Raw genomic sequence first — 23,849 nt, forward strand, 5'->3', positions numbered from 1 at the left:
GGTTATTCTTAATGAAAACCTGTGAGGAAAGAGTCAATTTTCCAACTAAGCAAAATTCTGACTGCTCTTGTGTACCTAACTTTACCCGAACTTTGCGGCTACTCATTCGATCAGCAGAGCAGCTGTCCCATTCTTTGCATTTTCGCTGCCAGGCATTCCAGCTGTCTGATGTAATGGGCTCTGAATCAGGTTTGTATAAAGCCGCTCTAGAAAATCAATGCTCTAAACTACAGTTACCGTTACCGTCTGTCAAGAAGGGCCTGAAGTCTACAGCAATATTAAGGAGTTGTCTTTTTGATACAGAACGCTGGCGATAGTGAAGTGAAAATGGAAAATGTCTGACAAAAATAACACCGACGAGGAACGCATAAAATAGACCCGCGGATGTGCATCACGCGCCGGGTTTATTGCTGGTAAGCCTGTCCTCGCAGGAAGTGAAGTTTGTGAGCTCCGAGAGTGACCCGAGGAATATCTCGGCATGCATTTACCTAGCCAGGCTAGAACTAAAACTAGCTAGTTGGTGAAGAAAACTTTTTGGATTACCAACACAACTTTAAAGTCGTTGCACATTCGCTTTCGGATATAATTGTATTACAGTGGTTTTGTATCGACCGTGCATGGTCTCTAACAACAGGTAATTACTATGATATTCCTGCTTACTCAAGTTTAGTAATTTAAAAGGAACGCTAACGTAACAGTTTTCTGTTGTGGTCTTTTTGCTGGCTAACATTAGCATGAAAGCTAGCTATTGCTACGTATTTAGCTATTAGTTAGCTCGATAGTTTGTTCAGTTAAATGAAGCAGAGACGGTATCGATGAGTTAGCCATCCTTAGCCAGTGCTTTCTGTTGGCATTTTGTATTTCGGATTTGTCATATTTAGGGTTATCCGTTCCTCACTACGAGTACTTTTAAAAACCTATTTAGACAGCTATTATTGTACAGTAAGAGTTTGGAGGAGTAACCCAACCAAGGGGTACGTAACGTTAGGTAGCTTCTACCTAACGCCACTGTTTATTCAAACAACATTGATTTGCGAGACCAAGCTTGGCACTTGTTGCTCCATTGCGAGTCAGGCATAGCCATTTTCCCAGTTAACATTGGTAATTTATGCTGATTGTTTCGCTTGTTTAAGTAAGTTACATTAGCTCTAAATACATGTACTGTGAGTATCCATGATTCCTGTTTCCATGTAGCGTTAGTTGGTTTGTTACGGTATTGGCTGTTTTAATGACAGCAATGCTGTCAGGCTTTGTGAAGGTTGTTACATGGAAGGTTTTGGGGGCTCCTCAGGCCAACTGATATGAACGTGACTTATTCGCAACATGAAATTGGTCAGATTTTGCATTGCATTTTACAGTCCTGTGTTGCGAGCAGTTCCATTGTTTCAGCTTGTTATTCTGCAACGCTAATCTGTTCTGCATTAATATGACTTTATCTAGGCAGATAACTTGCTTAACGTTAGCCAGTTAGGAAAGCAGCCAAAACGGATTTAGGGGTGGATTAGTTTACTAACTAAATCAATAGTGATGGTGGTCAGTAACGTTACTGTTCACATTTGTCCAAAGCGCAGTTAACGTGGGTGACTTCTGGAACTTATCAGATCTGTGGGCTAAGTTGTGTTGCATGTAACGTTAGTTATGTTAAATTCGTGTAAAGCTTTCACACTATTGAACTGTGAACTTCAGTTAAACGTTAGCTCAGAGCTGTCAAAGGAACTGTCAACACTTTAAGTTAGGCCACCACATGCTTCGTTGGACTTTTCTTACCTGTACTTTTGACTTCTTACCTGTAACCCCCATCCCTTTAGGAATACATGCATCAACCTTGGACCCTTGTCTCTTACAATCTCAGACAGATGGGCATTATTTGATAAGAAAATACATCAAAATTCTTCCAAGTATTAACACCATCTCAAAGGACTGTAAAATATGCCATTGCCTTTTGGCTTAAAACTAAAAAGAACGCGAAGATACACCGTCTCCAGCAAGAGCTGCCTTGTCACACGCATTCAGCTGTTAAATGGCGAATTCGTCGAGTACACACTTTCTGTGGAAGGTACCGGCCAGGAATGTCTGGAAGCAGTTGCGCAGAGACTCGAATTACGAGAGGTACGTATTGTTTTGAAGTGCTGTTTTAAAACAAAGTTTGTTTCAGCATCATGTAATAACAAAGTGGTGTTCATGTAGCTTGCTGTTCAGTTGCATTAGATGAATGAAGTCATGAGATTGAGCGTGCTTTGTCGGCTATCATGGGAAGAGTCTACCACAGTGAATTGTTCAGAATGGTACTCCAGGGATGTACCATACCAAATGGCTTGCATGATTTGATCCCTATGTGAATGTCTGCTCTCAAAACTGTTAATGATGTTTGTGTTGAGGTTAGAACTCTTTCCTTTTAATCATCTCACCTTAAATAGATTTATCTCCCTATTGTGTACCATTTTCCAACCAGTAAAATGTGAACTAGTGGTTAGACAAGCCTGACACACAGTGTGAAGAGTGTATGTTTTGCCTGTACAGTCTCATGACTAATATGTTGTAATATCATTTGTTTCAACAGAAGCTTATTGCACCGAATTGCAACCCGAATAAGACATTGAATTGTGAGGAATTACTCGTCATCCTTTAAAAATAGCCGTTGTCTGATGAAATTGCGTCACATGGTCTGTTTCAGATAACATACTTTAGTCTCTGGTACTTCAACAAACAAAACCAGCAGAGATGGATCGACCTGGAGAAGCCTTTGAAGAAACAGCTAGACAAGTATGGCTTGGAGCCCACGGTTTACTTTGGGGTGGTGTTCTACGTGCCGACTGTTTCCCAGCTTCAGCAGGAAATCACACGGTAAGCAGTGGTTATTTATTCTCAGGGAATTGCTTGTGTGACTAATGACTCTATGCAGTGACATTCTTTTATCTGTGTCACTGTAAGAAGTCTTAACATTTTTGCGCCTCTTTCCATCTCTGCAGTTACCAGTATTATCTGCAGCTGAAGAAGGATATTTTGGAGGGAAGGATTCCCTGCTCCATCGAACAGGCTATCCGGTTGGCTGGACTAGCCGTGCAAGGTATGGCAAAGCTGTTGATGCTCGCACAACCTAAACCAGGCACACATCACAAGGGGGGAGGGGGGTGGCTGGAGTTCTCTCACCAGAGTGCAGGAGTGTTTACTGGACCCGTGTTCCAGCCCTCGACATGTCCGCCTCCAGCAGAAGAATCTCAGACGCCGCCGGCAAAGATATATCTGGCAGCCGGCATTACTGGCCCAGTGTTAGCATTGCAGAGCCACTGAGATCACCCACTCATTGCAACCAGGCCTCATCTGCAGGCCTGCCCGGGATCTCACGCAGTCGACAAGCATGCAACGCACGCAGCCACACTCGCTCCCCTTACGCGTGGCGGAAGGCAGGGACCCCTCAGGCGGTCCAAGAGCTGTTTTCAGCCTGGGGCCCCACCACCACTACCACCACCGCCCAGGATACCCTACATAGCTGTGAATATTTCTGCCAGTCAGACCCAGTTTAGTGCTAATGTTGGACTACATGCTGAATCACTTTCCAGCCATAGCAAAACCACCACCTCTGGTTGTCTAAAATTAGCCCCTTTGGTCACTGTACGCTGAGCAGCTCTCCAGAAATGTGTCATGCTATTCCAAACACGAGTGGCCAGTTTTAGTCAACCCTGCAGTGCGACACTGGCCACCTGCTCTGCAGTCCTGTTCGTTGCCCCCATAGAATGGATCATTGCTGATCATCAAATCATTGATCATGAAGTCTGCCTTATGTGTTCATGGCAATGAAATAAAGTTTGTGTTTATTGAAGAAAATGGCCTGATCATGGATGCCTTTTTTCCCCCCTCTACCTTAGCTGATTTTGGAGATTATAACCGCTATGAGTCCCAGGAATTTCTCCAGAAGTTTGTTCTATTCCCCATTGTAAGTAAACAAGATCTAACATGAAGCACTTTGGCATTTTATCAGACAACAAAAACGTTTTTATTTTTTTGTTAGTGTTGCGTCTGTGTAGGCATGTTATGTCTATGTAGACATTGTTGGCAGTTTACTTGAGTTCTTATAAACATGTCATGATGCCGCTCCATACTCTCTGATGTGGTTTTTATGTTGCCTTGTGGTCTAACTACTTTGTTTCTCAAAGGGATGGATTCAGGATGAGCGAGTACTGGAGGAGGCCACTCAGAAAGTTGCCATGCTCTATCAAAACTATCGGTAAGCTCATACACTGTTCATTTCTCCCTTGAGATTCTTGTTGTTACATGTAAGACACTTAGCATTTGGGCATTTTACATTCCTCTCTCTTATAAGCATGTCGATGGGTTATGCTCTGTTCCACTGGGATTCACTGCAAACCACCTCTAATGTTTTCATCTGGCTTCATTTAAAACAGTGTAGAAGACCATCTGTTTGAGTTTGAGTTTGGGCTGATTTATTACTCAGGCAGATAAAACAAATCAATATGAGCAGCAGGCCAGAAGCTGTGAAGGGATACGGTTCAAAGACACCTGCTTCTTTCCATGGCAAACTCTTTCTTCAGATTCATACATTTCTCAATCCCATGTGTCTGGAATGGGCATGGCATTGGGCATTATTGGATTGAGTCCTGCCCAGAAGGGGTAGAATACTAGTGTAACTGTGTTGGGTTTCAGGTGTGAGGTGACTGAGTTCAGAGAAGCACTTGCAAATCTAGATTGTGTGCATGAAATGGATTCCTCACATTTCTTAGTACGACAATGGATGATTGTGACGTTTCAGTGATGACAGATCTGATAGTGGTTCAATTGTTTGTGGTTTTTGACTGTCTGTGTCTGTGTGTGTGTAGAGGGTTACCAGCCCCGGAAGCAGAGCTGTTGTACATGCAGGAGGTGGAGAAGATGGAAGGGTATGGCCAGGAGACATATCAAGCTAAGGTGAGGAAAAAACTGACCCCTTTGCTGAGCTCAGTGACTGACCGCTTTTCATCTACAGAACTTTGCCTGGTCCCCTTCTTGTCTGTATCTACCCACTCTCAAACACTCTATTCACCCATGTGCTCTTCTACTGTTATTCCTGCCACAGGACAACCAAGGCACGGACATATTCATTGTGTCGTGTCTCGATGCGATCATTGTCAAACATAAGAATGGCAAGCCGCCTCTCATTTTCAGGTAAGCAGATACACTTGGGTGTGGGTTTGAAAATAAAATGGTAGGTGTTGAAGCTTTAACCTCAAATACAGTGGGTGTGACATGAGTTGTGCCACAGCTAATTGTCAGCCTCCTCCACGTAGGTGTACCCTCTATTTTATTTGCTTGGTGACATCAGTGTTGCTGTATGCCTACAGTAACACTCCTATTAATTATTTTCCAATTGCACGTCTAGGTGGAATGACATCAACAACATGACTCACAACAAGTCGTTCTTTGCATTGGAGCTAGCCAATAAGGAGGACACAATTCAGTTCCAGACTGTAAGTCTACAAAAGCTTTAGCTCATGGTCTTCATCATCCTGCTTGTTTTTGAATTCTCTTTTTGGGACTTATAATAGTGCAAAGATTGAATTAGCCCTTAGCTAGGCCTTCTAGTGGTGTCTGCTGAGTCCATGCGTATGTGTGTTTATTTATAGGCAGGCTGCTGTTTTTGTGTCTGTCTGGCACAGAGATCCCCACTAGTCATATAAAACCCTCTAGTGTTGCTTTGTAGTTTACTTCAGAGAATTAGGTGAATAATGCTGCTTTTGTTTTGTTCTTGAATTTGTAGGAGGATATGGAGACCTCCAAGTATGTCTGCAGAATGTGCCTGGCACGACACAAGTTTTACAAAATTAACAAGAGCAGCCTGTAAGTTGTCCACTTTGCTCTTTCTTTCCTGTGTCTGGACGTAATTTTTCTTCTGTGTGTGTGTGTGGGTGGGTGGGGGTGTGTGTGTCATGACCTGTCGCCTCACTCCTCTCCCTTTCCTGTCTCCAGAGAGGAGGGGGACTCCACGCCTCCCGAGGGCTGGCAGAAGTCCATTCTCACTCTCTCCTTTCCTCGCTTTCCAATGCTCTCTCGTCCCTCTCTGCCTTCTAATAAGGGGTGAGCGCGGCTGCCTCCACAGCCTCCTGTGCGTAGCACACCTGGGCCTCTCCTTAGCACAGTAGAGGAAAGAGAGGGCTCTCTTCCCACTTTTTGGATCCTCTAGATCCACTCTTTACATTTAAGTAAGGCCGTTCAGTCAGCCCAAGACTTTGTAGCTCAATGGTAAACCAAAGTGGATGATGTACATCCCAACCATGAGCTCTATATTATCAGGATAAAGTAATCAAGCATAAGCATGGTTCTCAGGATGACTGAGATGGCTTCAAGTCAGCCACGTGTTGATTCCATATACAAGATTTGTTCTCAGGAATGCTTTTGGTGTTAAGAGAATGCTCTGGATACAATGTGCAATTCAATTCAATCTAATTCTTGCCTGATGTGTTTGACAGCCAAACACAGCCTACCACTGTGAATCCAGTGCGACGGCGATCTTCCACAAGAATGTCTCTGGTGAGTGAGGTTTTTTTTTTTTTTTTTTTTTTTTTCTCTCTCTCTGGCTGCTCTGCTCTCATTTTGTGGAAGGAAGCTCATAACAAGCGCTCTCTCCGTCTACTCTTGGTTTTATATTGAATTCTCAGTTCTATTTCTAAAATGGGTCATGTGCACCACAGCCCAACATTGCTGTTTTGTGTTGTAAACATGGTTTCCATTTTTTCCCCCCTCCTCCTCTTAAAGCCAAAGCAGCCCTACATGATGGCGCCCCCACAATTGCACTACAATGGCCATTACACTGAGCCTTACACATCCTCCCAAGGTAAAGCCCTCAACCACGAACACTGAAAATAAGAATGATCTTACAAAGCTATAAAAATACTTTGGTCGTGGTGTCTTGACAATACAAGTTTACTAGATGACACATCCATGGAAACATCCTGGCTTGTTTTATTGCCAGTTCCTGGTTACCACCCTTAACCTTTGACTTGTTTATGTTGCTGGTTTTGTTTTCGTCCTGCAGACAACCTTTACATGAACAACCAGAATGGCTACTACTATCACTCCCAGACCAGTCTGGACCGCTCCCCACACGAGTACAACGGGCGCCTGCGCAACGGCAGCGTGTACAGTGCCCACAGCACCAGCTCGCTCAACAACCCGCAGCACTACCTGCAGCCCTCGCCCATGTCCTCCAACCCCAGCATCACGGGCAGTGATGTCATGCGGCCCGACTACGTGCCCTCGCACCGCCACAGCGCCCTGCTGCCGCCGTCCTACCGCGCCACGCCCGACTACGAGACGGTCATGCGGCAGAAGGGCCAGCCGGGCGGCGGCGGCCCGCGCCACATGGGCCACGGCGTGGAGCGCCAGAGCCACTCCATGCGCAACCTGAACATCGGCAGCTCGTACGCCTACAGCCGGCCCGACCCGCTGGTGTACAGCCAGCCGGAGATCCGCGAGCACGTGCCCGGGGGCCAGTACCCGTTCCACCTCAACTACAGCTTCCACAGCCCGTCGCACCCGTACCCGTACCCGGGCGAGCGCCGGCCCGTGGTGGGCGCCGTCAGCGTGCCCGAGCTGACTAACGTGCAGCTGCAGCAGGCGCAGCAGGAGTACCAGGCGCCCAACATCATGCGCACGCAGGTGTACCGGCCCCCGCCGCCCTACCCGTACGCGCACCCGCGGCCGGCCAACAGCACGCCGGACCTGTCGCGCCACCTGTACGTCAGCAGCAGCAACCCGGACCTGATCACGCGGCGCGTGCACCACTCGGTGCAGACCTTCCAGGAGGACAGCCTGCCGGTGGCGCACTCGCTGCAGGAGGTGAGCGAGCCGCTGGTGTTGCCGCCGCGCATGCACCCACGCATGCAGAAGCGCAACTCCATCGAGATCGCCGGCCTGGCCTACGGCCTGGAGGGCATGCGCATCAAGGAGCGCACCGTGTCCGCCTCGGCCGCCGACATCCCCATGCCGCAACAGGTGCAGGTGCCCGCTCCGAACCCAGCCTCCTCGGCCTCCGAGCTCAACGCCCTCCTGGAGAGGACGGTCAAGGACGAGGAGGAGGCCGGGAGCAAGGAGGACGTGCGTTACGGCCACAAGAAGTCCCTGTCAGACGCCACCATGCTGGTGCACAGCAGCAGCGGCGAGGAAGAGGAGTTTGATGACGAGGGCGGCCGGCACACGCCCCGTTCCCAGGATGCCGTGGTGGGTGTGGGAGTGCCGGTGCAGGTGGAGCAACACCTGGCGGCCCTGGGTGTGGGACAAACGCCGCGGGAACCCCCTCCCGCCTACCCCTTCCCCACTGCCCTCGACCAGATCCTGTCTGGCCCGATGAACTACCAGCCCCACCCTCCCATTCACGAGGCTGAAGCCGAGCCGCTGTACCAGCCCATGGATCGTGTCACCATGCGGGACCCCACCGCCATGATCCCCTCCATGTCTGATGGAGACCTCGGCGGCCCTGGGAAAGGCAAAGCCAAACGTGACGTCCCCAAAAAGCGCCCCGTGTCGGACGTGCCCGCCGGGAGGAGACTGATCGAGGGCCTGCCGCCTGCGGTGAGCCGCCTCTTTGATTGTTTTCCCTGTGTCGACAGTGTAGTTTCCATGGCAGTCAGGTCTTGTGATGGCGGAGAGAACAATTGCGTAGTGTGTGTTTATGTGTATGTGTGGGAGCTTCATCTTCTTAACATTCTAAGAATTGCATGGTTTCAGTTGCAGATTAGTTTGTCTGTCTACACACAGTTCTCTGGTTCAGAAAAATACTTGCTGCAGCTGTCTGGCAGTTGAGTTTTTATTTTCATACTTGAATTTGAGAGGGATCATTGTGCAGAATTCTTGGCCCTATAACCCTCCAAATATGCATAATGAAGATCGTTGTGAAGTGAAGGGACCTTATATTGCAAGGGTCGCGTCTCCAGAATGGTGTCCACTGTAATGCAGACTAGATTTAGCCTGGCAGGCTGTTCCCCTCTTTCCTAACCATGCCATCTGGGGTCTTGGCAAGGGGTGGGCAATCCTCCTGGAGGAGACAACCCTCATGTGAGGCACTGAGGATCAAATGCCTGTGGTGGGATTGGATCAGCAGGTCTGTAGGGCTGTGGTCACACTACTAGCTGTGGACATGGTTGGTTTGGGTAGCCTAGCCTGGGTTAGTCAGCAGAAATGGAACAAGTAAACTGCTGGTTGATTTTAAGTATTAGAAAAGGATAAGTTAAAATGATATTGTGGAGGGGCAACAGTGTGAAAGAGCAGTGTAGTGTAAATTTAAAATGCCTTCACTTGCACAATCACTTGCATGCATCAAAGTACAGTAGTCAAATCAGACCAGTATTGTAATCAAAACCTGCAGTGCAATTCGGCCTATAGACATTTATGCTGTCTTATTACACTGCTCTTTATAATGCTGCAGAATGCTCCATTCACTTGTTCAGAGGTCTGATATTTCTCAATAACAGACCGTTGCTAAGTATAACAGACCGCTTTCAAGGAAAATGGGTGTTGTGCTTCTTATTCATGTCTTTCATATCACTCCCCAAGTAATCCGGTCACTTCTTGCAATGGAACTTCATTCGAAAGTGAAAGCAGACGTTTGATCAGCTGTGATTCTAAAGAATGTTTGATTCAAGTTCAGTGTGTGTTGCGAACTATTTGTTTCTCAGAAAAAGCCATGATGAAACGGTAACAAATATATGTATAGTCATATCATGTGGAGTTTATTGTTTCATTTTGGCAAGTAGCCATGTAATAAGCGGGATAATGTATAGAACGCCAGTCATTATCGAGAAAATAAGTCCCTTCAGGACGAAGCAAGATCCCTCCACTTGCGTGTGGGGGTCCTGTTCTCCCTGTCGGGACTTATTTTCCTGATAACGACCAGCGTTCTATACAAGTTATTTTAAGATGGGCGCTTCTGGTGTAAGTTGGGTTATAGACTGACCATCTTTCATAGCTGTCAGCATGGACATTATGAAGTGTTCCTAATTACATTTCACATTTTAGTGACATTTGGGTTAAGTGTGATGCCTTAAATGCTTGGATGCATCTGATGGTCACAAGTGAGGCAAATTAGTGTAAACTTGTGGATATTAGATATTGTTAAGAAATGATTGGCATATTAGATGGAACAGAAGAGAACAAGGATGCCATTGATGGCTCATCTGATTAAACAGTTGGACCTTTACAATCACAATGTACAATGTATGCATTGCACGTGCATATAACATTGCTTGTTCATACATACGTTGCTCGGTGAAGTAATATCCTGAAACATTTGCAGAATTGATGAATTGATAGTAGTCAAGGACTTCTTGAGGACATTTATGATCATGACATTTAGGCTAAGTGCATTTATCTCCTCCATTATGTTAAATGCTCTTATTACATTATAGTAGGAGTGTAGGGTAGTAGTAGGAGTACCGTAAGCTAATTTAGCACAAGCTTGATGCATTGAGTTTGTTTTGAATGGCTACATCTGTGAAAAGAAATCAGTGAAATTCCATCAGGTTAGTCAGTCTGGTGAGTTAGGACAAAACATAAGTGAACTATTTTTTTCTTTTCATTCTGTCTTTATTTGTACATTGTGCGCCTGTCACCATCTGGTGTGATGAGCGGTGCAGACTGGTTCTCTTGTCTGCATGACCGCAGCAGGAATGTGACGGCCAAACCTGTTGGGCAGGACTGTCCACATACCAGCAGGGGCTGCTGCTTTGACGTTACACCTACCTGAGAACACTTGCTCACAACAGACACACACACTCTGTCTCTGCAAACATTATTCAGCGTTATTCTCTCATCACTTTCTCTTACTCTTTCTCTTTCTCTCCTTTTCTTGTCCTGGCATCATGAAGGGCATGAAGAGGGGCTCGCGAACAGATCCAAAGAAGATGGGCCAGCTGAAACTGGGCACGCTCAATGGCCTGGCGCACACCCGCTTCGCCACACAAGACGAAGCCAAGGACGAGCCGGAGAGGGCATCTAATGACGAGAGGGTAAGGACTGTATTCATTAGACAAGCTACTTCTACATGGAAGGGCAGATTAATGTGATTTTAATCTGCTTGAAAATGTAACTGAACCAACTTTGAACTTTAAATATACAGCTAAGGTAGGAAAGTCAACTGTCCTAAATAACAGGGGCAGTTCAGCTGTGTGTGTTGTTGTGCATTTGTAGATGAAGCATAGTTGTGCTTTCTCAGTTTGGTTGACTGAGTCTGCACTTTTGCTGGAATGGATCAGCAGTGGCTCAGGGTTGTGCCCTAGAAGGAATACCTGCAGCCTTGTCAGGCTTGGAAAATGAATGTCCTCATCACGCTAAATGCTTCTTCATGAAATCGTCTTGTTTCTGTGAATTTTGTCCACGGTGTTTACGGATGTGTTTGTTTCATTTGTGTCATTTAGAACAGCATTCATTTTTAGAAAAGCAAACACAAAACAATAAAAAACGTAATGATAACCCAGAACCATTGTATGTTTGCCTGCGTTGCCTCAGTTGAAGAGTTAAAGGTCGAATCCCGGCCTCCTGCCTTTGATCCTTCCCCCTGCAGTGCAAGCTCCTGGAGCAGCGTCTGGAGCAGGGCAACCTGTTCGCCGAGTACGATCAGGTGCCCAAGGGCCGGCCAGCCGTCGACTGTACCTTCGCTCTGCTGCCCGAGAATGGCGAGCGCAATCGCTTCCAGGACGTGCTGCCTTACGACGACACGCGCGTGGAGCTGGTGCCCACCAAGGAAAACAACACCGGCTACATCAACGCCTCGCACATCAGGGTGAGCCCTGGGATGTTGCCATGCTCCAGGGATGTGAGGGGTCTAGTGTCCCTTTTTAGAGTTGTGTTGCTTTAACTAATGCCTTTTAATTATTGGTTCTGATTCTAAAAGGAGAATACGCCTCTTACTACAGCACAGCATGCTTCACACAGGGTGGTCCACAGTTGTGTCCATCATGGCACATGGCAACTGTTTTGACATTGTTAAATTCTGTTGGTCTCCTTAGATTTTGCTTATAGAATGTCAAGACTTTGTGTATTAAGGATGGTAATTATTGGCCTTGTCTCAATAATTCTTTAATGGCTTAAAATGGGTGAAGAACAAAGTGTTGCTAGAATGATAGCAGTGCATTGGTCTATTCACTTCTCATGCAGTCTCTGTCTGGAAGCTGGTAAGAGGATTTACGGTACGTACACTCCAGCCACAGATATTGACAGTAATTGGCTGAGCTCTGCGGGTGGTTTCATTACATAAAAAGCAACAGGTCCTCATTCCAGACTGGTGATGCTTGAACTTCAGTCTGGAAGTTTATGGGCTATTTATAGCATCTGACAGCCTCAGATGGGGTGTGTTGTGTAGAATTCCCCCTGCATTCCCGGATTGAACTGATTGGCCTGTGTGGCCTGTGTCCCCTCCCCCTCAGGTGACGGTGGGAGGAGATGAGTGGAGCTACATTGCCTCCCAGGGTCCCCTCAACAACACATGCCAGGACTTCTGGCAGATGGTATGGGAGGCGGGTGTGGCCATCATCGCCATGGTGACTGCTGAGGAGGTGCGTATTTCATTTTACGGGCATCTGGAGTGACGTGCTTATTACGGAGTTGTTTATGTGTGTAATGAATGCTTGGGTACATATGACTCACATTACGACACATTGTATCCTCACCTCACCCCAATTTCTTTGTAACGCTACCCACTATTATGTTTTTTCTGTGCCTCACAACCTTTTGACCTCACACACAGGAGGGCGGCCGTGAGAAGAGCTTCCGCTACTGGCCGCGGCTGGGCTCGCGCCACAACACGGTCACCTACGGCCGTTTCAAGATCACCACGCGTTTCCGCACCGACTCTGGCTGCTACGCCACCACAGGCCTGAAGATCAAGCACCTGCTGACGGGCCAGGAGCGCACCGTCTGGCACCTGCAGTACACCGACTGGCCCGACCACGGCTGTCCCGAGGACTTCAAGGGCTTCCTTTGTGAGTGCGGCTGCCCCAGAACGCCCATTTTTAATTTTCTGAAAATAGAGGGAGGGAAACGCACTCAGATACACATTTTCTTGGGCCGTATTTTCATGAACACTCAGAATGTGAATGAGCCGAATGGAAACTCCACTCCACAATGGGCTGTGGAATCAAGGCAAGTCTAATCCATCCATTTCCTTCCTCCTCCCCAGCGTACCTGGAGGAGATCCAGTCTGTGAGACGGCACACCAACAGCACCAGCGATCCAAAGAACACAAACCTGCCGGTCCTGGTGCACTGTAGCGCGGGGGTTGGCCGCACAGGCGTGGTCATCCTGTCTGAGATCATGATCGCCTGTCTGGAACATAACGAGGTACATCTGCACTGTGTTTTCTGTGGCACACGTTACACCAGCCACACGTGGAGAATGGTGGGGGAGAACATTTCGTGGTTAGATGTGGTTGTGTCAAGCACCAGATTCGATTACATAGTTGTCTTCTAAGGGCTGCCGTTGGTTTGGTTTGGATTAGCTGCTGCCAGCACCATTGTCTTTTTGTGTGTCCTCTGGCAGCCATCTTTGGAGTATTGGTTCAGTAGATATTTGCAGTTGCACATGTGTGTTAAATATGACTATATGCAAAAATTGTATGCAGATCCCTTGTCTCATAGCTGCCTGGCTGCCAAACCCACACCTCTAAAACTGTTCATTATATTCTAATTGAAATGAATGAAAAAGGTGATTTAGATAGTTGTCAGAATTTGTCAATTTGTGTATTGACAAAACTGGACATTTTGTGACCAGTTCCCATAGAGCGCTGTTCAGGAAAATAATAAGCCAATGACATTTGATCTGCCAGCCAGTTTGCCTTCTCTGTTCCCTCTTCTGTTCTCTGGTAGAACATTGGCCTAGAAGTATGAAAGCCATAAGTTGACCCTGACCATATCTCTCCCTCTTTTTTTGGCTATCGCTCAGATGCTGGACGTCCCGACGGTTCTGAACATGCTCCGCCAGCAGCGCATGATGATGGTGCAGACCGCCTCGCAGTACACGTTCATCTACAAGGTGCTCATCCAGTTCCTCCGAAACTCCAGACTCATTTGAAGCACCGCTGTCACCTAGGGGACGTGCGTCTTGGGACAGTTCCTCGTCCGAAATGACTCGGCCCTCCGAGATACCATCCTCCAGCCTGACGAGACACCTTCCTGCAGCCTGACGAGACACCTCCCAGTGCTTGGTCCAGCTCGGCTGCAGAAGTGCAGCCTGGAGCTCCATGCGAGCATTGGACTGTGGAGAATGGGGGAGCCACTTCCACAGCTGGCTCTCCCTGTCAGTATTAAAGGAAAAGGTGGGACTTGGATGTGAAGTGGGTAGACACAGAGTGTTTTTATTTTATTTTAAATATCAGTATTAAGAGATTTCACTATGGGCGTTTTACACTATACCATTACAGCTGCAAAACACCCAAGCACTTTTACACTTTTGCTGTAAATATCAAACAATGCTGAAGCTGCAGTTCTTAAAAAAATCTATATTTGGATAAATATATTAACACTATTTACTGCAGGACTTTTTTAAATGTTGTTTCTCTCGGATCATGGTTGATGCTTGATATTGGAGGAGATTGAAGAACTGTTTTTTTTTTTTTTTTGGGGGCTTTTTTTTTTTTTTTTTTTTTTTTTTTTTTTGACTTTGTAATAATGGTTCAGATGAAGGACACGAGTGTATATATTTCAGATGACGATGCAAGAGGAAGTTGAGATTTATCTTAAGGTATATGTGTGTGTGTGTGTGTGTGTGTGTGTGCTCGCGTATCTGCGTGCGTGCATGTGTATGTCTGCGCGTTTGTCTGCTTGACCCAGAGAGGACTGGCCCTCAAGACTCATGTAGCAGGGCTTGCTGTGTAGGTTGTATGTGTTCTGTTTTTTTTGTAAACTAGAACAAAGCTTCCAATTACCATTTGGACCTCCAAAACAAAGTATTGCATTCATTTAAAATTTTTAACATATATATATATATATTTTTACAAATGCTAATTTGTAAAGCTGTGATCTCATTTTAGGAGTGCTCTTGGACTTGCAACCAAAGAGTGCATTTTGGGAAGTTTGGATGTCCGACACATTACACATGTTCTGATTTCCTAACTGAAGGCCTTAGTGACTAGTCGCATCAATTGGAATCCAAATCCACCAAAGACTCTTGACTGCAGAACATATATTGAGGCTAAAGAGACATGCCGCCGAGCTGTATGAGAGAAGGACTTTAGACGTTTAGTAGGAGGTTTTGCAGTTGTTGAGATGGTATGGAGCTGTGTGGCATGGTGTGCAGCACACACTACAGCATGGCCTGATCCCAATTTCAGAAATGAAGCGCAGGGTAAGGCTAACGAGAGCCCTTTTGCACTCATCACTCGTGCCACAACATGATGAAGGCTAATGTTTCAAAAAAAGCACTAATCTTTTCCAGCCTTCATTTACCATCACCTTCAATGTTCTTTCAAAAATGTTCTTTTATCTGAACTCTAGTCACACCTCAAAGACCGCTGTTGGACACTGAGCATCACAATGAATCATTAACACTAAAACTCAGACTACAGGTTGCATAGAGAAACCTGATTGTCATAGCACAAGCTTACACTACACTCTGAGATAAAACTGGTGTAATCGTATATAATTTACATGCAGTCTCCGTCTTGAAAAGTGCCTGTTTATTTTTGTATATATATATATATATTTTTTTTTTTTTTTTTTTTTCAAATTTGATTGATTCTCGTACAGACAAAAGATTGAATGACAATCGTTTGATATCAAGATGCCATGTTTTGTGCTTGTATTTCCTCATCGAATCATTCTGACGTATGCATAAAGCAAACACTCATTGGATTTTCAGGGACCTCTTTTAGACTCTAGCACAGAGTCAAATTGTAAGGTTTTAAGAGACTGCTAACAAATCTCTAGCTACACAGATTTCAGTTTGACTGCTGCTGTTTTGACAGGAGCTGAGAAGGTATGTGCCTTGGTTTTGAGATTTGTGGATTATGATTGGCTAACCCAGCCCGCGTGCAATACGTAGTTTGCTTTACCCTTGCTTTAGTGTACTGTATCGTTGACATAATACATTTTGGCCTCCCTGTTGCAAGTACAGGCACATCTTGTTCAGCCCAGCCTCCAACTAGTAGGGTGGTCTAACTTGGCGCAACTAGTAGGCCATCCTCCTCTGTCTGACCTACTCATACGATTTCCACAAATGTTTCTTAAAATGTAGAACATTGTGAAGAGAGAGAAACCCTCATCAGTTGCTACACAGTTGAATGTGTAATCAAGGTATAGCCCACAGGTGTGTTCACCCCAGTTAAATACAGTACGCCTAATCCTACCTAGCCAGCTATTTTGTTTTGTTATTTTTTATTATTATTATTATTATTTGAAGGAGTAAATTGATGTTCTGTTTGTAATTTGTCATGAGAGAAACTGGAAAAAAGGACTAGCTGAGGGCTAAGAATAACTGGATCCTGATAGTCCATGAGGACCATCCTACATTTTACATTACTTAGAATGCGTTGGTCAGGTTGTTGAATCAAGTCTTACTGAATATCAGCCTTTTTAATTTGCTTACTGACTGTAGAGTTTTGGCTAAGGTCAAGGGAGTATTTCCCCAAAGAGGATCAGAGTTGTTTGGATAACGGCAGAATGGATCCCCAATGCAACCTTTGGCTTTGGTCAGTGTTTTGGATCTCTGTGCTCCACTTGGCACCGCTATTGAACTCCAACAGAGATCCTCCTTTGTGAAATACCCTTGTGATGTATTTGATTTAAGATTCTGTTACACTATAAAAACATCCTCAGCTTTAAACATCACACTAGTGATGTGAAACAATGTACAAATTATCAAATGAACAAAGTGGTATTCTACTGTAAACAAATTTATTTAGAAGAAACTTTTGCTAAAAATAAATATTTGCAGATATGGACTGTGGTGTTTCATTGGTGTCCTTAAGTTGTTTTTTTTAACCCTCGTCTGCCATCTACTGGACAATTATGAGACTTCTTCAGCTCTTCTTGTAGAGCACCAACTGAGTAGACACTTGCCTTCCTTCTTGCAAAGCTAGTACTCCTCATCAAAACACCGAACTGGAACTACTGTCCTCACTATGGAGTTTATTCAAACTTCATCCACCTCATTCATCCCACTTTATCTAATGAAGGAGGTCTACATCCAGTAACATTTAGGCTAGTAAGACCCTTGTGTTGATATAACATACTGCAAATACACCAGAACTCAACACACTTTGCTTCTTTCTCCTCCCCCCAGGTTGTTAAAAATGCTCATTGAAGAATGAGGTCAACTTGTCTCTCATAGCCCTAAAAATGTCAATTATATTAGTAAAAATGTACATACATGTATTTAAACACATGAACAATTGCTTGTGAATTCATGAATACCTACAAGCCTTAGACAGTGGACGTAGAAACACTTTTGATGTTCAAATGTCCAAGTGTCTCTAAGGGGCTGACATGCAAATGTACAAGAGCAAAATCCTCCATGGTTGCAGGATCAGAGCCCAGTGAGGAACAAATGTTTAAAACATTTAATTAACGGAATTTATTAAGCCATTCAGGGTCACTTCTCAAGCATTTAAAATACTGCAAATATGTGTGGTACGTACATAAGAAATGGAAAAAATATATAATACAGTAATTCAAGCCATCTAATACCTACAGTTACTTCAAATTCGCATTGAAAAGGAGAAATGACAATGCATGTACAGTATATGTTAAAGTATTTCACTTCAAACAAGTTTCACCTAGTGTTCATATTGAGACTGGGTGTCTATCTTATTTAAAAAATGCACTGAAATATAAAACTAATACCCTCCCTTGCCCCAGTAGCCTTTTCCACCTCCACTATGGCTCCAACCACCTTTTCCTCCACTCCTACCGCCTCCACCCCCTCCCCCTCCCCAACCGCCTCCACCCCCTCCCCCTCCCCAACCGCCTCCACCCCATCCTCCTCCACCACCACCTCGGCCTCCGCCCCATCCACCACCCCCTCCTCCATAGCCACCACCTCTCCCACCTCTTCCTCCTCCCCCATCCTGCCTCTTCTGCCAGGGAGGCATCTCTGGTGGTGGGGCCTGAATCTCAGAGGGACGCCCACCACGGTCCGGCACTCTGCCCATCAGGACCTGGGGAATAGAAAGTAACACTGAGGGACATGTAGACTAGAGTGTTAAGGCAGGTATTATTTAGGACAAGCATTTAACAACTTCAAAGAATCAAAATGGACATTTTTTGTAGAAGCCTCACACTAGTTTGTTGACATTTTTGTAAAGCAAAGCACTTTTGAAAGACTCCAGTCTTGTTGACGGTCTAAAACTCCAACCTACACATTATTATGACCGCCGCGCAGCTTTAGTCAGATTTTTTTTTTTTTTTTTTTTTTTTTTAAGATGCCCAAATTTCCGTCAATGATTCCCGGGACACTGAAAGACCGGGTACACGAACTTGGTGGGCATGTACCCCCACATGGATAGCATGGAACTGTCATTTTTCGTTTTGATCTGTAGCCCCCTGCTGGACTGGACCCCCGAAGGGAGGGAGGGCAGACACAGTTCTCTGTGAATATCTTGAGAACTGTAGGGCCTAGGATGACCAATTTTTTCCGTATGTTTGCCTCCAGGGGTCATGTTAACCCATTCCATGTGCACACATGTGCATAAACAGATACACACGCACACACATACATTTACAGTAATCATAATGTATGACACATACTCACACAGTAGACATATAATGCGATGCATGCACATGCACAAACACACATATGCAGGCAAACACACAAAACGCACATACACACACACACACACACCCACACACATAAACATAAATTTGTACACGCACACAATTCAAGAATTTTTCCCGTCATCTACTCCCTGAATTTTTGGTCATTGATACTCGGGACACCGAACCACCGGGGTACATGAAATTTGGTGGGTATGTAGCCCCACTAGACTTTTACGGAAAATTTTCATTTTGTCCCCGGGGACCACCAACACCCCTGCTGGGCCCCAAAAAAAAACAGTTTTTCCTAAATAACTACCTGAACCGTGGCACTGAGGATGAAGAATCTTTTATGGTATGTTGGTCTCAAGGGCCCACATCAACCTGGCTCATAATCACTCATTTGTGATTTGCACCCCCACCCCTCGGTAAAAAATGAAAATGCAATATTATTCTGCTTTAATCGTCCCTATCTTCAATTAAGATGTTCAGAACTGCACCAAATTTTATGTGTATGATTGACCTGGCATTCTCTGGGGGTATGCCAAGTTTCGTAGAATTTCATCCATGGGGGGGTCTAAAAAAATTAGGTTATGTGTACATTTAGTGACTGTACACTCATTGGCCTGTAAATGGCGGTGCACACATATACACATGCACACACACAGGCACCCACATACTATCGGTATTAGAACGGCAGATACATAATTACAAATTCAGTAGGATTAAAAGAAAGCCAAAATAAATATTCATCATCATCATCATGGCTGCATTTTCAGTTTTGGCGAGAAGTAGTCGTTTGTCCACTAGATGGCGCATCGTTGCAGTGAGACGTAATTTTGTTGGAAGTTAAAAGTGGGTTGGAAAAAACAATGGACGCTTCCTACAAGGACTGTAATTTACATAGAACGAACATCTAATAAGGATAGGACTATGTTCACATGAAGTGTAATTCCCATTTCTTCTTGAAGCCGAAATAAATCTGAGGATGTTTATCGGACATGCTTGGTTTTTACTGCAGGTACGTTAATCTTGTAATATCAATAAGGACCTAGGTAATGTTACCGTTAGCGTTGGTTGAGTGATGGAGGCATTTGATTGATTGCATTTGTAGAAAACTATAAATGCGGTTATACCAAGCAAATGTATAGCAGCACTGTTTGTATCTTCCGACTGTCATTTATTGCACGTGCTACAAAATCATTCTGTGCAATGGAAGATTTACCAACGCGTTAACCGGTCTGATACAGTTTTGCCTATACATGCGTGAGACTGAGACGCCTGTTTATTTTGTTTTAAGTGCGTGCAGGGTGTGAGAGGGGAATCAATGTGCTTTGATTACAGCTTGGTAGTTGTAGTCTGTGAAATTAAAAAAACGCGGTGTGTGAAGTATCCAAACAATGACACCTTCATTTCAATAAAGGCTGCTTTAGCAAAACACCATAAGCTACTGTGTAGTGGGTCCCATTTAGAAGTGGCTACTTCATTCGCTTTCCTTGACTCATGGAGCTGCGTGAATGTTATTACAACATTTTCGCTAAACGATATGACAGTTTAAGTCCGCTTGATACTGTAAGGCGTAAGCCATTGGTTTCCAAAGGAGATTTTATTTGTGTAAGCCAGCATAGCCTATTGACAATTTATGTTGTAAATAGGCCTACCTTATAATCCTACCTGTAGCTTAGGGAAGCTAACAGCTTTCTATTAGGATCTAGTTTGTTAGTTACCGTTTTGTCATAACTCCCTGATGCATGTTTGCATTTAGAATAGCCAGAGCGTGTATATCTCAATCGGAAAATTAAACAATATCGGGTGCCTATGGACTAGGCTGTGTGAACCCAGCCTGATCTGCCCGCTATTTATTTTTTGATTTCTTAAAAGATTGAGCTTGGTCTGATGAAAGCCAGACTAGCCATGGACCTCAGTTAAACAATGCAAGGGAACATGAATCAGCCTATATTTGCACGAACAATAACGGACAAAAGCTCTTCAACTTTGGCCCGTTAAAATGTGTATGAACAGTCTAGCGACGCATTTCATCAAGGCCCATTTGGACATGTCAGTTATTTGCACCACTGGTTAGATGTAAAACAGCATTTCATTTCAGACTAGGCTACTGTTACTTAATTTGTGCATTAACAATAACGTTTCAGACTACTGTTACTTCATTTGTGCATTGACAATAAAGTATTACATGAACTAAAGATGACTAAAATCTTATGTAGAAGAAGAAACATTCACAAAAAATCCATCCATCCAAAAATGACCTTTGTTTTTGATAGCTGTTGAAAACGGCATGGAACTGACAGAGATGTTTTTGTTTATAAATACATAAAAAATAAATAAATAAATAAATAAATAAATAACATTATGCTGATACCTTTTGCTTTTCCCAAATACAATGTAGCCAGTTGCAATGGATGAACTGTGATGAACTGTCCTACTTGTGATTGTTTAGAGATTTTAAAGGTTTTATAACAATGCTACATCTTCTTTGGCTATTCTACAATCTATTCACCTTTTCAGCACCAGTAGGCTACTTTCTGTGCAGCCGCACACACACACTCATGCATGCCAAACAAGCATACACAAAAGTTTCAAGAGTGGGGGATGGAGTAAAATATGGAGACAAATTGAAGTGTGATTTATTTTCGCGGAACGGATGTACAGGACTGAGCGGCGGTCATATTTTGTACCGCTATGCGGTACATCTAGTTGCCTAATATTTTCATCAACACACTGCATGCCACCAGCAACTAGACAACTTGTAAACATTTCTACATAGTTTTCCAGGTCTGTCTTCTCTCTGCAAAGAGTAGACAGCCGTGATCAAATTCAGCAGTGGCAGAACCTACCTTGTTAACGGCACATGCCGTATTTTCTCGTGACGAGCCACTGCTGGTCTTCACCACATTACAGATATCCTCTCTTGCAGCGAGAAGGTGAGCCACATCTATTGAGGACTTCAGCTGTAAGGAGTGTCTCTTTGGCTGATAGGCTCTTGCCATACAGTCAACTTTTTCCTTTGACAAAAATAAACAACACCATTATGTTTAAATAACTGGTGCTCTAGTTAAGATCTTTGACAAGAAAGGAACATGTTCTGGTGCATGAAAAATGTCCTCTTGCTTTTCCAAGCTAGTCTACACACTTTCAAATACAGATCTTACATTTGCTCTGTCAGACCAGCCAAATGACTGTACAGTGACATCAAGCCGTTTAATCAGCATTCTGCGACGACACTGATACTCAGAGGAAAGAAGCGCATTGATCTTTTCCAACTTCATCTGAAGAAACAGGAAAAAGGAAATGATTTATGAAAACAAATCAGTGCTTAATGGAACTAAAACATAATATGTGGTATGCCTCTTAAGTAGAGCGTAGTCGTACCCACTGTTCATTACTGAAAGAATGTTTGAATACTGGTTTTCCAATGTGATCTTTTGGGACATCTTTAAGCAAAGATTTAATCTGAAATTACAAAAATAATGATGTATTACCCAACAGAGCACCAAATGTCACTAACAAAAACATTGATTCATTAAGATTTTTCCCATGTAACATCGAAGTGACATTGATAACCATTACAAATTCTGATCTCACCTTTTCTTCTATTATGGAAAAGACATTTTCATGTGCGTCTTGATGTGGCATTTGCAGTGTTTTGCAGATGGCTTGGATATCCCTGGCTGGTGAGTCTTTAAATTCATGGTCTACATGCTTGACTGGTTTGCTGTGGACTATTTGTGCTGCTTGCAGCTCAGATGCCAAATACACTGCGTAATAAGCAGAATTAACATTTAGTACTTACAGCAATGGAAAAGTATATTTTGTGTAAAACTCGAACACATACACAACACATACGCAGGAGCTTTAGGCAATCGTTCTTCTTGCTGAGCTTCCCTTCCAACAACTCAGAGACAATGCCAATGTAAGGGCAGGACATCTCCTTCAGTAGCGCACCAATTTCGAGGTGATAGCCATCTCCACCTGTACAAATATGGAGTTTTAGTACATGTGTTGATGAAACACGAGTAGAAAAATGAGGAGACAAATATATCGTTTAACGATTACGTTGAATGCCTACGTGAAATCAGGGGTGCATCTATCTCTTGAGAGGGTTTCATTCGGGACATCAACCAGACACAAAGGTTGACATACTCGGTTGATGACAAGCCTTCCTCGGATGCCATTGACAAAGCCTTCTCGTCAAGGAGAGGTCCATCGTATCTGCAGGCAAATTAAAGAGACTAACTTTATTAACGTTAGTGAAGACAATAAGTCAGGCATTTATCCAATTATGCAAAAAATAATGATGGCGGTCAAAGAAAGGAATAGGCCTAGTAGTCAGTTCGCGAATGAGCAATAATTAAAACCGACAGAATGAATAGGTTGCAAGCTGTAGGCCTAACAGCAACAACTCTTGCTGTGTATACCACAATTAGCCAATCTTAACATAAACTAGCATTTGCCTTATCAGCTAGTAAACATGAGCAGTCATCAGGACACACTCAGCAGCAACCATGCATCGCATACATCATGCAGGTCGGCGTTCACCTATCTTGTCCTTACCCAAGTTGATCAAGAGCATCTAATACATCGCTCTCCATTTCAAAAAGAGTAGACTACGTAGTAAGCATGGGGAAATTCCTGGGGGAAAAAAAAAAAAAAAAAACCTTGCTTTCTATCAAATTATCAGTAACACACGCCACATTTTATGTGTTCGACCAAATACCTTCCGTGTAAAACAGCGACTACAACTGAACGTTCCTACACGGTGTTGTGGGTAGCTTGTCACAGAAAAAATACATCAGCAATAGCTCATTGTGGATCACAGAAACAAATGTGTGACTGTGTGTAGAATCCTTTTCCTGGTCAGTTAAAGTTCCAACCTAAGATAGAATGGAGAGTAGTGGATAGCACTTCAGAATCATTGGTTGGCGCCTATCCTGCAACATCCCAACATATTGGCCTACATGCTGTATTATTTTGGAAAGTTTGGCAGAATTTTGTCAAATTGTTTGTTTTATCAAAACAAGAACAAGAATGAAAAGTAGGCTAGGCCTACTCAATATAGGCCTGGCCTACAGTGGGACAAGTGGAACTGCCAGTAGGTCAGTA

The 23,849-nt window shown here is 44.2% G+C and overlaps 2 protein-coding genes across 5 annotated transcripts; one reads left to right on the forward strand and one right to left on the reverse strand.

Annotated features, from left to right (window-relative positions):
* Nucleotides 1–126: 126 nt before the first annotated feature.
* ptpn21 (protein tyrosine phosphatase non-receptor type 21) lies at nt 127–16,918 on the forward strand. Of its 4 annotated transcripts, XM_048227597.1 has the most exons (21): nt 127–189; nt 304–413; nt 1,809–2,109; nt 2,675–2,844; nt 2,970–3,067; nt 3,867–3,934; nt 4,155–4,225; nt 4,836–4,923; nt 5,072–5,160; nt 5,375–5,462; nt 5,753–5,832; nt 5,962–6,069; nt 6,462–6,522; nt 6,748–6,826; nt 7,028–8,562; nt 10,854–10,994; nt 11,549–11,767; nt 12,411–12,539; nt 12,731–12,965; nt 13,163–13,323; nt 13,924–16,918. In XM_048227597.1, the coding sequence occupies exons 3-21, from the start codon at nt 1,930–1,932 to the stop codon at nt 14,050–14,052; spliced, it is 3,729 nt and encodes a 1,242-aa protein (XP_048083554.1). In that variant the 5' UTR covers nt 127–189; nt 304–413; nt 1,809–1,929; the 3' UTR covers nt 14,053–16,918. The 4 variants fall into 4 exon arrangements, with proteins under 4 accessions (XP_048083554.1, XP_048083555.1, XP_048083553.1 ...); XM_048227598.1 differs by lacking the exon at nt 127–189 and having other exon boundaries at nt 297–413; XM_048227596.1 differs by lacking the exons at nt 127–189; nt 304–413 and adding an exon at nt 431–634.
* Nucleotides 16,919–17,526: 608 nt separating this feature from the next.
* fam98b (family with sequence similarity 98 member B) lies at nt 17,527–23,479 on the reverse strand. Its single transcript, XM_048227600.1, has 8 exons — nt 23,301–23,479; nt 22,816–22,958; nt 22,593–22,718; nt 22,332–22,504; nt 22,119–22,199; nt 21,899–22,015; nt 21,584–21,751; nt 17,527–18,133 (listed from the first exon to the last, which is right to left on the reverse strand). Exons 1-8 carry the CDS (start codon nt 23,336–23,338, stop codon nt 17,813–17,815), a joined length of 1,167 nt encoding a protein of 388 aa, XP_048083557.1. The 5' UTR covers nt 23,339–23,479; the 3' UTR covers nt 17,527–17,812.
* Nucleotides 23,480–23,849: the final 370 nt, after the last annotated feature.

The sequence above is a fragment of the Alosa alosa genome, chromosome 19, assembly GCF_017589495.1.
Source record: "Alosa alosa isolate M-15738 ecotype Scorff River chromosome 19, AALO_Geno_1.1, whole genome shotgun sequence".
Lineage (NCBI taxonomy): Eukaryota > Metazoa > Chordata > Actinopteri > Clupeiformes > Clupeidae > Alosa > Alosa alosa.